This window comes from Pezoporus flaviventris, unplaced genomic scaffold (assembly GCF_033815535.1).
Source record: "Pezoporus flaviventris isolate CSIRO_AGI_PZ_B2104156 unplaced genomic scaffold, CSIRO_AGI_Pfla_v1 ptg000056l, whole genome shotgun sequence".
Classification (NCBI taxonomy): Eukaryota; Metazoa; Chordata; class Aves; order Psittaciformes; family Psittacidae; genus Pezoporus; species Pezoporus flaviventris.
Genome location: NW_026892604.1, coordinates 1,017,917 through 1,032,683, shown reverse-complemented (window position 1 = coordinate 1,032,683; position 14,767 = coordinate 1,017,917). Strand labels below are relative to the sequence as shown.

General features: G+C 37.3%; 2 protein-coding genes across 5 annotated transcripts in view; one reads left to right on the top strand and one right to left on the bottom strand.

Moving 5' to 3' along the window:
• Positions 1-5,053, bottom strand: part of PHKB (phosphorylase kinase regulatory subunit beta) — an 83,768-nt gene extending 78,715 nt beyond the window's left edge. For 2 of the 3 annotated variants that reach the window (XM_061469320.1, XM_061469319.1), the window contains exon 1: positions 4,904-5,053. In XM_061469320.1, the coding sequence (XP_061325304.1) occupies positions 4,904-4,988 (85 nt within the window). In that variant the 5' untranslated portion in view covers positions 4,989-5,053. Of the gene's footprint in view, positions 1-2,658; positions 2,754-4,903 lie in introns of all 3 variants that reach the window. The other variant, XM_061469321.1, reaches the window with a different exon arrangement.
• Positions 5,054-5,258: 205 nt separating this feature from the next.
• ITFG1 (integrin alpha FG-GAP repeat containing 1) overlaps positions 5,259-14,767 on the top strand; it is an 82,819-nt gene continuing 73,310 nt past the window's right edge. Inside the window, exons 1-5 of one of the 2 annotated variants that reach the window (XM_061469318.1) lie at positions 5,259-5,430; positions 9,038-9,110; positions 10,483-10,628; positions 11,913-11,970; positions 12,558-12,632. In XM_061469318.1, coding sequence (XP_061325302.1) covers positions 9,106-9,110; positions 10,483-10,628; positions 11,913-11,970; positions 12,558-12,632 — 284 coding nt within the window. In that variant the 5' untranslated portion in view covers positions 5,259-5,430; positions 9,038-9,105. The remainder of the gene's footprint in view (positions 5,431-9,037; positions 9,111-10,482; positions 10,629-11,912; positions 11,971-12,557; positions 12,633-14,767) is intronic. The other variant, XM_061469317.1, reaches the window with a different exon arrangement.

The window sequence follows — 14,767 nt, the reverse complement described above, 5'->3', positions numbered from 1 at the left end:
AAATCAAAAGTGTTGCTTCTTGCATTAATATACTTAATGTCTTATATGAGAACACTCAAAATCTTTACCACAAGTCCAATTAAATCCTCGATTGTCTCCACATACTGCACTGACTAAATACACCTAGTATAGTGGGAAGTCCTCTTGAGGTAAGCTATTAGCAGTGTAAATACTTATGCATATACAACCTCTGGAGCTGAGAATATTATGTTACCTTGATGTTACAGTACTTTCCCATTCACTTCACTTTTATTCCAGTTACCCTTGAGATTAGCTATGAACCGCCTAGATGTTTAGATTTAAAAGCTATAGCAAACATTTTGAAACACTTCTCCCATATTCATATATATGGAAGCTTTGAACACCCACACATTCTTCAAGATGGCATCAACTGCAGATATTAAAAACATGTTATCAGAATGGAGTACTGGACCTAGTCTATGGATAAGATTTGGGTACTTCAACTATTGATCATTCAAATTTTTCAAAGCACAGAATTTATAAAAAAATACCAACCAACCAAACACACACCTCCCCGAATTTTGCTTACAAATGGAAACAACATGACAAGAATTTTATTTCTAGAATGAAAGAAAATGATTATTTGCACAATTAATTCAGCACAGACCCTCAAAAACCCTAACAAAAAACAAACAAGCAAAAAAAGGAGCCAACTACCAGATTTCTTTCTAGATTTTGTAAGAATAAAAACTGACCACAGACCTTTAATCTGACACTAGCTCTGGATGCAAGCCAACAGAGGAGACATGAACAAGTTCTGGACTTTAGATAACAATTAATATTTCATTACCCAGGAAGTCACTGGGACTAAAGAGGATTATATTTCTTCATATAGCAAAGTTTAAGAAATGATATCACATGAATAAATCAAATCTTACCAACATCACATTTCCTTTCCCTCTAGACTTCTCCTCAATCTCTCCTGAGCTCAGACTTAATACAGTACTGGAGAGATATAATACAATTTATTCTAATAGTTTTCTGCCATCAAATACCTCTGCTTTTAAGTCCAAACCCATGAACAAGGTGATATCAGAAAATAATCGTCAGAAGCATTTCCACTAGAAGGAAAATTCACTTCTCACATATGTAAATATGTGAACTCTGAGTCCATGAACTGAATGTGCATCAACTGTGCTGTTGCTGGTGGGGATTTTTAATCACTACATAGAGGAGGAAACTACAATCTCACAGCTGACTCTGCTTTGAGCAAAGAGCCTAGAGTAGATCGCTTCCAAACTAAACTGTTTTACAATTCAGTGAAAATACGGCAAAGAAATTCCAGGAGAGAGGCTGAGGGAAGAAGAGAAAGGTATTAAGGTATTCCTCTACCTGAATAAACAGTAGGAGTAAACACAAGGTCAAAGTATACCTAGGTTGAGTGATAATAAAAACACAGGTAAAATGAGTAAAACCTTGTAGTAGTTTCATTTAAATAGTATTAAAATACAAAAGTTTTAAACTATCACTTATCAAGAAAAATAATGTGTTAGACTGTGCATACAATTCAGTTAGACTTTCATGGAAAAAGAAAAAATATGTATCAATTTATTTTGTCCTTTCTCTACTAGTCATATGAAGTGATTTCTCTCTACAGTACATTACACTTGACAGAAATTACTGATTTCAGGATTTACCATAACTAACAACACACCGAAGTTACTGAACACCAGAAATAAAACACTGACCATGATGTCAGTGCAGAGAAGCTTCTCATAATCAAAGTACACCAGAATGTTAAAGTCTGCGAAGCAAGGCCTGTAAATGCTACAAGCAAGACAGGAAACCATATAGGATACTCAAGGCAGTCACTACCACTTCTGAGAACTCAAAACAATAACTCTTAAAACTACTTAAAATGATAATTTTGCATAATAACATCAAGTACCAATAAAATAATTAGGAAAGAGTAATTTTTTTTTGTTACAATGTCAGTACTTCACATGTACTTTATCATTAAGACAGGCAAAACAGAAATGCCACAGGCAGGGCAAGGTAGCTGAAGTGACTCAGTTCTAGCAAGAGACAGCTGAAACCCCCTTACCTGGCTACTCTCACTAGCACCTGTATTGCTCCTGTGTTTCAACACAGACTAAACAAGAGTCTGTTCCAGTCAAACTCTTTTCAATATATATAGAGCTAAATCAGTAACAGCCTTGACAACATCACATATTCTAGCTTGTGCCATACTTAAAGAGAAGCTGCACCAGGAGGCTTTGTTTGGCTTCCACCTGGTTTCCAAAAATCAGGCTTTGGAACAGTGTCTGACTTATTGGAGATTTTACTTCTTTCCACCAAACCAGTCATATAGGAGATTTTTAGGAGTTAATTCTAACACCATTCTTGGTGCACCTTTCAAATGACAATCATCTTAAGAAGAGAAACTTCAGTTCAGAAACTGTTCCACTGAGACAGTTACAAGAGCAAAAACCATAAACAAAATGAGATCTGAGCTGTAGGTTTCAAACCTCAGTAGATTCTAGTTTTCAGAAATTTCCAATGAAAGAGCTCAAATTTTTAGGTTCTACTGTACAGTTCTAAAAACTAGCACAAAACACTGCATGAAACACAAAACAATTATTTTTTGTTGAGTTAAAAAGCCACAAACAAAACCAAAACATACAACTGCACACTTACCAAATTTTGAAAAAGCATGCGCAGAGAAGGTTCTGTCATCATCCAAATTGGCCATTTCAAATTGGTGCAGCTAATGACAAACGTCTCAGGCTATGCTACAGCGATTTTCAAAAGTATTTAGTACATGTTAATGGCAATCAGCATTAAATTAAGTTAAAGCAATGTTAGTTGAGTTATTAACATGACAGAGTAAAAACAAAAGAGAAAGTATTTCTCTCTCTACCTTAAAAATTTGGGGTTTTTCTGCTTTTACTTCCATAAAACTTGCCAGACTAAAACAATGAAGTCAGTCTGCACAAAGTCCACTTTATGGACATGAGACAGTAGCTCTGTTATTAAACAGGAAATTTGTGCTGATGTCAAAAGGTGCTGAATAAAATCTATTTGATATACTTCAAGATAAAATAAAAATACTGATTTAACTAGTGCATATAAAAGTGTTAAGTAACAATAGAGAACTGAAATTCTGCTTATACTTAGCGCTGCTTTTATCTGCTCCTAACAGTTAACTATCAAAGCAGCAACAAATGAAACAGTATTTTATTGCTCAAGGTAGGAAAAAAAAAAAAAAAATCAATTAAATTTGGTTTTACTGGCAAAAATGTAATACATAAACATGAAGATATGGATTACCTCCTACAGGATAGAGTCTTAAAGGATACTTTGCTGTCAACTCAAAACATGAACATGCATTTTATGCATGTGTGTCTATATTCCATGTTTATTATACTTTACTCCAAGCATCATGCTAAAATAACCAAACAGTTCTGCTTGTAAACTGTGATTCTGGAGCACAGACCCCAGCCAATTCAAAATATAATGGGCGAGTTTCAGTCTCCTTCAATGACTGTACCAATTATGTCGCTTTCTGATAGTGTCAGAAAGTAAGTATAAAAGCTCTAAGTTAAACCAATTTTAGTATACTCATGAAGATGCAGGAGTAAATTTGAGAAACAAGAACATCATTTGGATTTTTAGACAAGAATGTTACCTGGAAGATCATGTATAAAATTTGATTTTAAAATTAAGTCTTTTATCAGAAAAGCATTTCAACTAAAATAATCTTTATTTCCCGAGTAAAAAAAGAACTCTTCAGTTCCTATTTAAGTGACAAAAATCTCCACAAACAGGAAAAGAAAGTGAACTACAATAACAACCTGCCATTTTTATAGGATACCCTTTCATACTCATTTAACAAAAAAGTAGAAAACTCAACCACTTAAAATCATCCAAATGCCTTCTGCAGTCACAGGGTCTGAATTTGCATAGGCTGGCGTGGTGCCCTGTGCCTCAGGGTTCACATACACCCAACATGAAGGTTTCAGACTTTATTTTGTGGGCTACATTTGTAAATCAATTTTCAGATAACAATACTATGCAACCATAACTGGCCAAAAGCAACAACTCAATTACTTGATAGTCTTAATCACATTATTTTGCAAATTCATACTACACATAAGTGGAATCTTTAAAGCCACATGAATTACACCAGTCTTCAATAAATCCTTTTTATTAATGCCCTCAGAAAGCCCCAGGTTTTCTTCACAGTCTGATCAGTCACTACCAGAATAGAACTAATTGCAAATAATGCAATAGGGACTGAGCTTTACAAGCACATATTAACCACCACAGAAATAGTTTAGAAACTGTTTCCATTAGAATATTAACAATAAAAGCCCTACTAAGGCTGTATTGAATTTAGAAAAAAGTTAAAAAAAAAAAAAGGTGTTTTTTTTTTGAACTTTGGAAAGTCAAGCCAACTCAGTAAACATCACCCTGTCATTTAGATCAGAATGTAGCTGCCACGCAGTCCAGAAGTTCAGAACAGAAAATTCCCATGTTAAAAATAACTGCCTCTCCCAATGGAAACCTGGCACTTCGGCGTACGTGGCTGCAATTTTAAAATACTTCACCTGTTCGGCAGCCTTATAAACAGCTGCAAAACCGCTGTGAGAGCTAGTCACCTGTACAGCGGCCTGCGAGCCACCTGCAGCCCGCCGCCGCGCGAGGCCCGACCGCCCTTTGGGTATGGCGGCGGGAGGCCCCGCCGCCCCGAGCGTGTGCCTTGGGGGGATGGCAGCGCCGGGAAGACGGGAAGACCTCGAGAAATCGCCCCCGCCCCGCGCCGGGCACGACAGCCACAAGGACGAAGTCGGCCAAAACCTCCTGGGGCGCGAAGAACTGCGGTGGAGCTGGCGAGAAGAGGGAACCCGGAGCCCCTCGCAAGCAAGCGAAGAGGTCAGACCTGAACGTTTAGAGCGAGCGCGTAGCTCCAGCATCTTCCAGCTCACGTCAGCCATATGGGCTGCCGCTGGGGCCGTCGCCGCCATGCCGGTGAGGACCCGCCACTCCTGCCGAACTCTCGTCGGAACAGCGGCTCCCGCCTCACGCACGTTGAAACAACGCAACCACCCGGCAGTCTCCGCCTGCCCACTAGCGACAGCCGTAAAGAAACCGGCGCAGGCCATCACGCTATTGTCGCAAAGCCATAGGGTCAGTCCCGGAAGTGAGCCGCTGTTCTGTCGGGCACGCCCCCGTGCTGCCGTAAGTGAGGCGGGAGGGAGTGGGGCATGGGGCTGTGGTGCGGCAGGATGGGGGGTAGCTGTGGCTGTTTTGGGCTGGCCCTAGCTCTGTTGCTGGCCCTGGCAGGACCCGGCGAGACTCTGCAGAACGTCACTGCCCAGCTCTTCGGGCCAGAGGCCTACGGGACCCTGGCGGCATTCGGCGACTTTAACTCAGACAAGCAGACGGACCTGTTTGTGCTGCGAGGCGGTGAGTGGGGCGGGGGCGGGGCCGACGGCGTTACTGACGTCGGTCTGGAGAAGGACGGGCTCGTGGGGAGGCTCCGGTTGCTTATTTGACAAATGCGTTCTTGGTGGACATGGAAAGACTTTGCCGGCGGGAGCTGTCCCGTGAGGAGCGAGGATCGAAGACTCTGACGGAACCCTTCCTGCGCAAGTGACCCTCGGTTCCATGAATCTCCTGCTGCTGTTGTTCTGCGCACGTCTTCAGTGCTTGGTCTGTCCGGAGTGTGGCTGGGGGCAAGGGTAGCGAACCAAGACTAAAATTGACATATCAGTTACGCATGAGATTTCCTGTATGGAAAAAGATGTTTTCGGTTTATACTCAAATACCGTTTAATGTAAAGAAAGAAATATTTTTCTTTAAGTTGAATTTATGGTAATGAAATAATCTGAAGACTTTATCCTGCAGAGCTGAATGGCCACAAATTAGTTTTTGTCTCCTGCTTTCACAATATTTCGGGAAAAAGATCTACATTTCACTGTTGTGAAGAGGATAAATTGCATGTTATCCTACCTTAAGCATTGTGTTAAAGTGGAAGGCTAGATAAATTTTTCTACACAGCTGTTGTCTGCCAGAAATTTCTGTTAAAGTTTCAGATATAAATTCAAATCAGAGCTTCTTATCAGTTATCATTTTTTAAGTGTTATCCCACTTATTAGCGGTGTTATTTGTGAATGCTAATTTTTGGATTATTTTACTAACTTGAAGTTACACATTAAGATAAGAAATTTATTCCCAAATTGACCTATTTATATTCCTTCAATCTCAGAAATGGGTCTTGAAGTAGCTTTAGTAAAGCATGGGTAAATTTCTCATCTAGTTGAGATATTTAAATTCATGGCTCCTTGAAAATGCTCCTGTGCAAAAACACAGCAAAAGATTAGATTTAAAATGAATGTCAGTGATAAGAGATTTAATTTAAATTTTCTTATCTTTCAGAAGAATACATATAGAAATGTGTTTCAAAGTTTTAGAAACAAAGTTCATGGTTTCATCTTTGCTTCTGCATGCCAGCATAACCTACTTGATAACATTATTCTTCATCATTTAAGTCTTGTCAAAATGTAGCTTGAAGAACATACAGAATACCTTTTAAACAAAATGTAACAGGAAATTCTAAATAGTAGAATTCTGCGTAGTAGAATAAAAGGTAGACATCTCTTTTAGTAGTGCTGAAGGACTGAGCGTTGGGAATAATGCTAGACCTTGAGTAGTATTGGTCTGGTAAAGAAGCCCAGTCCTAATAATCCTGACCCTTAATAAGGAAGTAGGGGTGATGTTTTGGGCCTTTTGCTGTGTTTATGTTACTGTTCTGATCTTGAATTCCTTTGGTTGAATGAGAGTAATGTTCCATATGCTCAGATAGGTGAAAGAAAAATCAGTTTGTACCCAGAGTTTTGTAGGAGAGGATAAACTGTTTGAACATAAGAGGTAATCTGGATCCAGAAGTATCTTACTAGAAGAGAAATTCAAACTTATAATTGGGCCCTGGGTTTAGTCAATTTTTAAAACTAAAAGTATGCGAAGAAATGGTACTGTACATACACTTGCCTGTTTTGCAAGTCTATGTACAAAATGGGGATAAGTGGAGAAACTCATGTTGTTTGCTTGTTCAACCTACCACCTTCTAGTTGTGTTTGATGCCTCTTCTGATAGTACAGGGCAGATTGTTCCCTTATTCAGCTTCTGCATTTCACTGGGGAATTTTAAAAACCTCTCTGGTATCCTCACTCAGATTTTCAGACTTAATCTATGTTATTGTTTTTTGTATGGAAACTGATCCCTTTTTTCATACCCTCCTATGTACTTTTCTTCTTTCTTCTGTGTTCTTCTAAGGATGAGAGGGCAAGAACTACAAACAGCATCTAGGTTGTGAGCACTGTTGATGGAGTGGCATAGTAATTTTGTTTTCTGTTCATCTAGTAATTTCTCCTGGTCAGTTTGTTTTGACTGCTGATGAGCACTAAGCTGACATTTTCATAAATCTGTTTTTAGTGACCATAAAAATCATTTTGGAGTGGTATAATTGACTTGGAACCTGGTATGTGTAAAAACACATTTGCTGCTTTATCATCATCGTTACCACACAGATGATACAAAGGCAGGTGAAAGTCTATAGTGTGGAATTGGAATTACAAGTTTTAGTAATCAACCCATGGCTTTATTATCAAAAGCTTAACCAGCAGTAGGCTTCCTCATGTTGTTTTGTGCCAACTTTTTCAATCATCCATGAATGTGCAGCGCAACCCAGGTTTTATTAGCTTGCCAGATGGGACTGCACTAGTTGCCCCAAACCATTTTGAAAGAGTCTGTTTTAATTTATTCATTTGTTGGCATATTATCCTTGGCAAATATGTTTATGGCAGTTATTTTTTTTTTTTTTTTTTTTTCTCATAGCCAGGAAGCTTGCCTTCAATGCTCTTATATTAGGGTAGTTCAAGTTCAGAGTGTAGAATTATTTTTGGTTAGGTAACCTAGTTTGTGCAGTTTGGGGTGCTACAGGTGAGTTCCTTGGAAATGCAGAAAACAAATGCAGTAAAGGATGAGTAAAAAAAAAGTTGGGGTTTTGGTTTTGGGTTGTTTTATTTTTTATCTAGCTGTGAATTACTACTTTACTTACAGAAGTAAGCACCGATGTACTGTGATTTACTGACTGAAAATAATTTCATTGTTCAAATTTCTTTTTTTCTTCCCTGAAATACAATTATTTGTGCAGCATAAAAGATGGGCTGTTATTTAGATCTTCCTGAAATTATTAAATGATAGTGGCTTGTAGTGATAGGACAAGGAGTAATGGGTTAAAACTTAAACAGGGGAAGTTTAGATTGGATATAAGGAAGAAACTCTTTACTGTAAGGGTGGTGAGGCACTGGAATGGGTTGCCCAGGGAAGTTGTGAATGCTCCATCCCTGGCGGTGTTCAGGGCCAGGTTGGACAAAGCCTTGGGTGAGACAGTTTAGTGTGAGGTGTCCCTGCCCATGGCAGGGGGATTGGAACTAGATGGTCTTAAGGTCCTTTCCAACCCTAACTATTCTATGATTCTGTGATTCAGAAAAGGCAAACATAGCCTCCAGTTGAGGAAATGCTGCAGAAAACTGGGTTACTTCTGTGAGTTTTACTTAAAGTGCTTTTGTCAGCTGAGTTGGGAAAGGGGTATCAGATGCTGTTATATCAGAGGCAATATTAAAAGAGTTCATTTGAGTTAGTTTTTAATGATTTGCATAGAACTGATGCCTGTTGCTTTTCCACAGGTAATGTTTATTAAGTTGTTACAGGAAGTTATATACTTAACAGAGAGGAAGGTCTAACACTAACCCCCAAGGAATATTCTTGATAGTAGCATTCCTTTGAAATGCAGTTAGATTTATAGGTTGTATTGAAGAAGTGTTCCTTTTGCTTCCTTTTGAATGAGGATAAAATTGTTATATAGGAAGTCTTTTAAAGGTTTTGATGACTATTTTTGTCATAAAATATAAAAATGACTATTTGTGGCATAGCTTTTTTAATGTCGGGATTTTTATGTAAGAACAGAAGAGTTGGCCTCTTTTTTTCATTGTCTTACTTACTTTTGCAGGAAGTGAGTTGGTTATCTTCTTGGCTGACCAAAAGGAGCCCTACTTTAAGCCCCGTGTTAAGTTACCAATGAAGTAAGTATTGATATGCAATGGTGAAATAATGGAAGTGGCTGGTTTTCTTGAACATGCATCTCTGCAGTCAGTGGGAACATGACTGCAATTGTCTGTGCTGCTGTTATCTGTTTGACTGTGTTGTTCAACGTGCCGTTAGAGCTCCAGTTCTTTGACCAGTTTCCTGATTAATTTCCTGATAGGTTTTTGGCTTGATTTGTTTGGATTTTGTAGGTCTGGTGAATTTGTGGAGACAAGTTTATCATTCATATTAAGTTTATGGAATTTCTGTATTTCTTTTTTGGTCCTTTAACTACTATTAAAAATATCAATATCTTGGAATATTTTTGCAGTTGACCTGTTTTTTTGGTACTTTATTTCCTAGTAAAGCAAACTATTATTCCATGTCATAGGTTAGGTCTTTTTGGCAGATAGTATTAGTCTCTGTTCCAAGATGTCTTTTCAGGAAAATTCTTCTAGTTGCTAATAGAATCCAGGCGATGTCATCTGCTTTAGAAAGAGATAGGGAGAATGGTGTTCTGGTATTTCTGTGTGGAGACCTGTTCCCTTCTAAACTTTAAATACGGCTTTAAAAAAAAAAACATCGTTTTTTAATAAATGTGAAACAATCTGTGTGTTTATGTACATATGTATAATTTTAACCATGAGAATATTACAGGATATGTTATCGCTTATGAATAATGCTTACTAATAGTATTTTGTCTGTGAATAGTTTAACTGCTTGTATAGCTCAGCTTCATCTTCTATAGTTCTGTATATTTTTACTTATTCCCTCCTATCTTGGAAGGAGCTAATTTGTTTAGTGAGATAGAAATTATCTGCTTCTAATTTTTAACAGAATGATCAATGTTTGCATGTGTAAAACAGTCTGGAGTGGGTAACCAAGTAAAAAAAAGATAGAAAGAACAAATAAATGTAGGGAGGAGAGGCAGGACGTGGCAGAAGATAGGAGGAGATGACATTGCCTTAAAAAAAAAGATCCCGCTACCTGTCTGACTTCTGCTGTTTAAACTGCTCCTGTTGTGTTATGGTCTTGCTCTTGGAATGCAGCCACAACATATTTTTGAAGACTGGCTCTACAACAAGTGAAGGTTTACTGAAGTCTGTACAGCATTACCAAGCAGTATATGGCAGAGGAATGCCTGTTAGCCAAATTTTAGAGCTAATGTCTTCCTTCCTTAGAGGAAGACAGCCTGCAGAATATTGATTTAAAGTTCCTTTTGCAATAGATAAAGCCTTTATAAAAACCCAGATTGTACTGGACCAACTCATAACAATTGGGGTAAAAAAGCAAGCCTTTGAACACACAAATACAATTTCAGTTATCATGCAGTTATTTGCATGTGGGTTTTTTGTTTGCTTTAAATTCTAGATCTGTCGGTGTTACCATAACCAGCGTAGTTCCTGGAGATTATGATGGTGATTCACAAATGGATGTGCTCTTGACTACCCGGGCACAAAATCATGGCAGAGATGAACTTTCAGTGTTTATTTTCTGGGGGCACAACCAAACATTAGGTGAGTTGCTAAAATTGCTTATTAATAAGATTAATAGAATTAATAATTCAAAGTGTTGTCAGAAAGTTAAAACTCATTTTGCAGTGTAGTAATTGTTTTAACAACTGTAATAGGGATTCATACCTTGCTGTTATCTTGCTCTTAAACTGTATTCAATAATTAAGGAAAGAGAACAAAGCCAAATTCTTTCACCTCTATTGAGCAAAAGACATAACCAAACTATTACAGTTTAACAGTAACCTACTAACTGAAGAGCTGCTTCTTGTGGCTTCTCCACAGGGCGTGTCAGCCTCAGAAAGATTATCTCTTATCTTTGATTTAAAATGTGCTGAGAACCTGCTGTAAAGTTTAGTTCATGAACATTAAAAATATCATGCCTAAATAAATAGATATAGCTGATTCTGTCTTAGGGTAGAGTCATGAACTGTGTGAACTCTTGCAATCTCCTGTTTTCTGTCAACTTTGCTAGGAAATGGTTTTGGGAAGAGTTCTGGGTTTCAAGGAGGATGGAAAGCAAAAGCAGATACTCTCAAATCCACAAAAACTAAGTAATGACTATTATAAATAACTGTGTTATAAAATATTTACAGCTCAGGCAAGGATAGTATTAGATACCATTGCTTCTGGCTTTAATGAGAGGTGAAAAAGAAGCCTGGGAAAGTGCACTGGTTCAAGGATTAAGAGAATAGGAGTTATCTGTAGCACAGTAATTTATACTGTCTTGCTTCTGGGTAATCAAATATTGTGAGAGGCACAAATGAGCATATGGTGCTTAGAAAAGGAGTCGGAGGTTAAAAATTCAGGCAGTGGATGGTATGTAGTGAGGTTACTGAGAAAGAATATGGTGCCTACTTGGGTAATGGAAGTATGAGAGCTAAGTCAATAGAGGTTACTACATAAAATGTGGAAACTGGAGAGAAGAGAAATGCGGAGAGATGAAGGAAATGCAGATGATGTGGCAAGGAGTTTGGATTACCAGTAAAAGTGAACCCAGAGGTGATATAACCTGAATAGGACTTAAAATCTTCACTTCCCATTTAGGCAGTCTACCTTTAATTCTTATTTCAGACACTCAGTGTATATGATTAAGTATGGCTTTTACAGTGACAAAATGTTAAACAGAGGCCTTGTGTTAGATTTTAGACTGTCTTCAGCCCAACTATTTCAGTTTCATTTGCCTGTGTGGTTGCAGTTCTGAATTGATAGAAGGATTACATCTAAGTTAAAAACACAAATGTGATAAGATACTGGTAACTGAATCAAAGTAATATTTTCTGTTTTCAGATCTTAACCATAAAACTATGTTAAATAAGACTTTTCATGATGAGCCTCTAGTAATGGAGTAAGTATGACCTACTTTTTAAGAAAGCATTTCTAATGGTGACTAAGAGCAACTTAAATATATTTAATGCTGAAACTTAGAACACATGCTCTTTAAGAGCAGCATTGTATTTGTAATGTCGAGTGGTGTAACAGAAGATGACAAAACACAAACCATCTTTACAAGTCTTGTCTACTGCATCATCCTGGCAATAGTAACTGGATTTTAATTTTAGTACTCTGTTTTATGCAGAAAAATAACCATTCAGTTTTTGTTGAGTTTTGTAAAGCAAAACCCTTACTGATTTATCAGACTGAGCAAATAATCCCTTTCACACTGCACTGAACTTCTTTGTTAAATGCTGGACAGAAGAGTGGGGTTGGAAAATACAGCTGGAAAATCAAATGTATTGCATAGTGTAAAATACTGAAAGAAGCATACAGCTACCAGCAGCTCAGACAAGAGCCAAAATTCAGAAAGGCTACACAGCTGAAAAGTCATCATTACTTTGAGGGGAAAAAGCTAAACAAGTTCAAATTAACTTAAGAACAGTTAATTTCAACTCCTATAATGGCTAAAGTGATACTGAAATAGTTTTGCGTTTTCAGCTTTAATGGAGACTTGATTCCTGATGTCTTTGGTGTGACAAGCGATTCAAGTAAGCCACAGATACTGATAGGCGGGTAAGCTAAGTGTTTATTTACATATATTTCGTAACTTATACATTGTGCATTTACTTCTATTCTTAGAGCCATAAAGCTCATATTTTAACTGGAAGTGAAAACGCATGAATCTTTTCTCATTTCCATGTGTATCTTTAAACATTCTGTGGCACTCTGCATCTAATTTTTTAAAGTGTAGCAATATCTCTAATATTGGGTAAGATGCCAAGGAACTTTGAATCTGTCTTTTGGAAAGAAGTTATAAGTTATTTGTTAAAGACACTACTGGACCCTAGAGCAGGACAGTTCACATTCTGTCAGTTTTCCTGATACTGCTTTTGAAGTCTGTAATCTGATTAAAAGAACAGAAAGCTTTGGCTTCTGAGAGCAATGATGACACTAATTGGTGTGACTCTGAGTTAGTGAAAGCTACATTATTGAGCCAGATGACTTTAATTTTTTTTCTTAACAACTAAAAATTTGGGTTTGTACATCTTCTGTGACTGTTGCCAAACTGAACTTTGCATATGTTCAGTCTTTGACTTTTGTAAGAAAGAACTTGATCAATAGTGTTGTGGGTTGGGAGTTCTTTGAAAAAGAAAAAAGGCCTTAAAGAGAGGATACTTGAAGAAGAATTCTTTCCCTGATTTAAAGATTTTTCTCTTAGTTGTTAAAGAATGTGCTCAAAAGAGCAGGAATTATTTTTAGGATGAGAGTTGGATTGTAAATGTCAAAATAAACACATTGTTCTTAGCTTTGTGAAGAATATGAAAACTACTCTCAACATTTTGAACTATTTGCTTTTGACTGGTAACAGGTAATTTCCAATGAGTTATTGGAGAAATTAGGTGCTGGGCTTGTGTTTTCTTAGAAGATCGGGCCTTTAAAATGGCTGTTTGAAGAAGTTTGCATCTCCTAGTTTGCTATTTTGCAGCTTTTAAGTGGAACTTACTAGGATTGTTTTGATTGTTACTTAGCAGCCTTAACAGAAACTTGTAGCTCTATGCCTTTCAGGAGAAATCCAGGCTTTGGCCGCACAGTTTTTTTTTAGGTTTGCATGAAGGCAACACTTACGTTTCTTTTAAAAGCAAAGGTGCCTTAAGAAACCTTTGCATTCCTATGTGGCTTCCTTTAGATACTGTTTCAAGAAGAATTCTGTTACCACTGAAACAATAAGATGACTGTGCTGTCTCTCTGGCAACAATGTATCAGCTTTCTGCTGTGTATTTCTGTGGCCCTTAAAAAATGTTGAAATAAGGCTTTAACCACCCCACAACCATCGGTGAGTTTTGTTAATCTATACTTGTGCCTGACTGGCTAATTTTCCTTCCCTCCAAGATGGTTCAGAAGCGGCATAGGGTAAACAACATCTAAATGTGTAAATTGCAACTATAGCAGTGTTGGCAATATGGTTTTGATCTTTAATCCCAACTTGAATTTTATCACCATTACTTTTATTTAAATTGATTGCTTGTGGAACACAGGTTTCAAATTGACAAGGGTGTTTCTGAACACCTTGCAATGATTATATATTGAAAAGTTTTATGAACTTTTGAAGAGATGGAAAAATTTGAGAGATTTGTTCTGTTTTGTTGAAGAAATCATTCATTAGTATTGGGATACAAATATTCATTACAGCTCAATAAGACTTGAGTGTTATAGATAACAGCATAAGCAATTTCTTTTTTGTGGACACCAGTTATATGTCATCTGCTTAGAATGTTTCTATTTTTAATCTAAAATATTTTAGAATTTATAGAGCTATATAACTTTCTTGGCTACCTTCAGAATGGAATGCATAGAAAAGCCTATAGAAATTATTTCTTTAAGATTAAGTGATTCTTTTAAGCATTTTCAAGATTTAAGTTCTATGATCTCTGGGAAGTAATCAGAAGCATTTTTGTTTCTTACCATAAATGAGTCACAGGCTCATTTTAAAAGTCATTAGAACATCAGTAATATGTATACAATGTCACTGGAATAAAGGAAGAATTCTAGATTGTAGTCATATCACTGTCCTGCTACTGTATAGTGCATATTCTTGGGTGACATGGTTTAGTCTTGAGTGACATGGTTTAGTGTGAGGTGTTCCTGCCCATGACAGGGGGGTTAGAGCTAGATGATCTTAAGTTCCTTTCCAACCCTAACTATTCTAT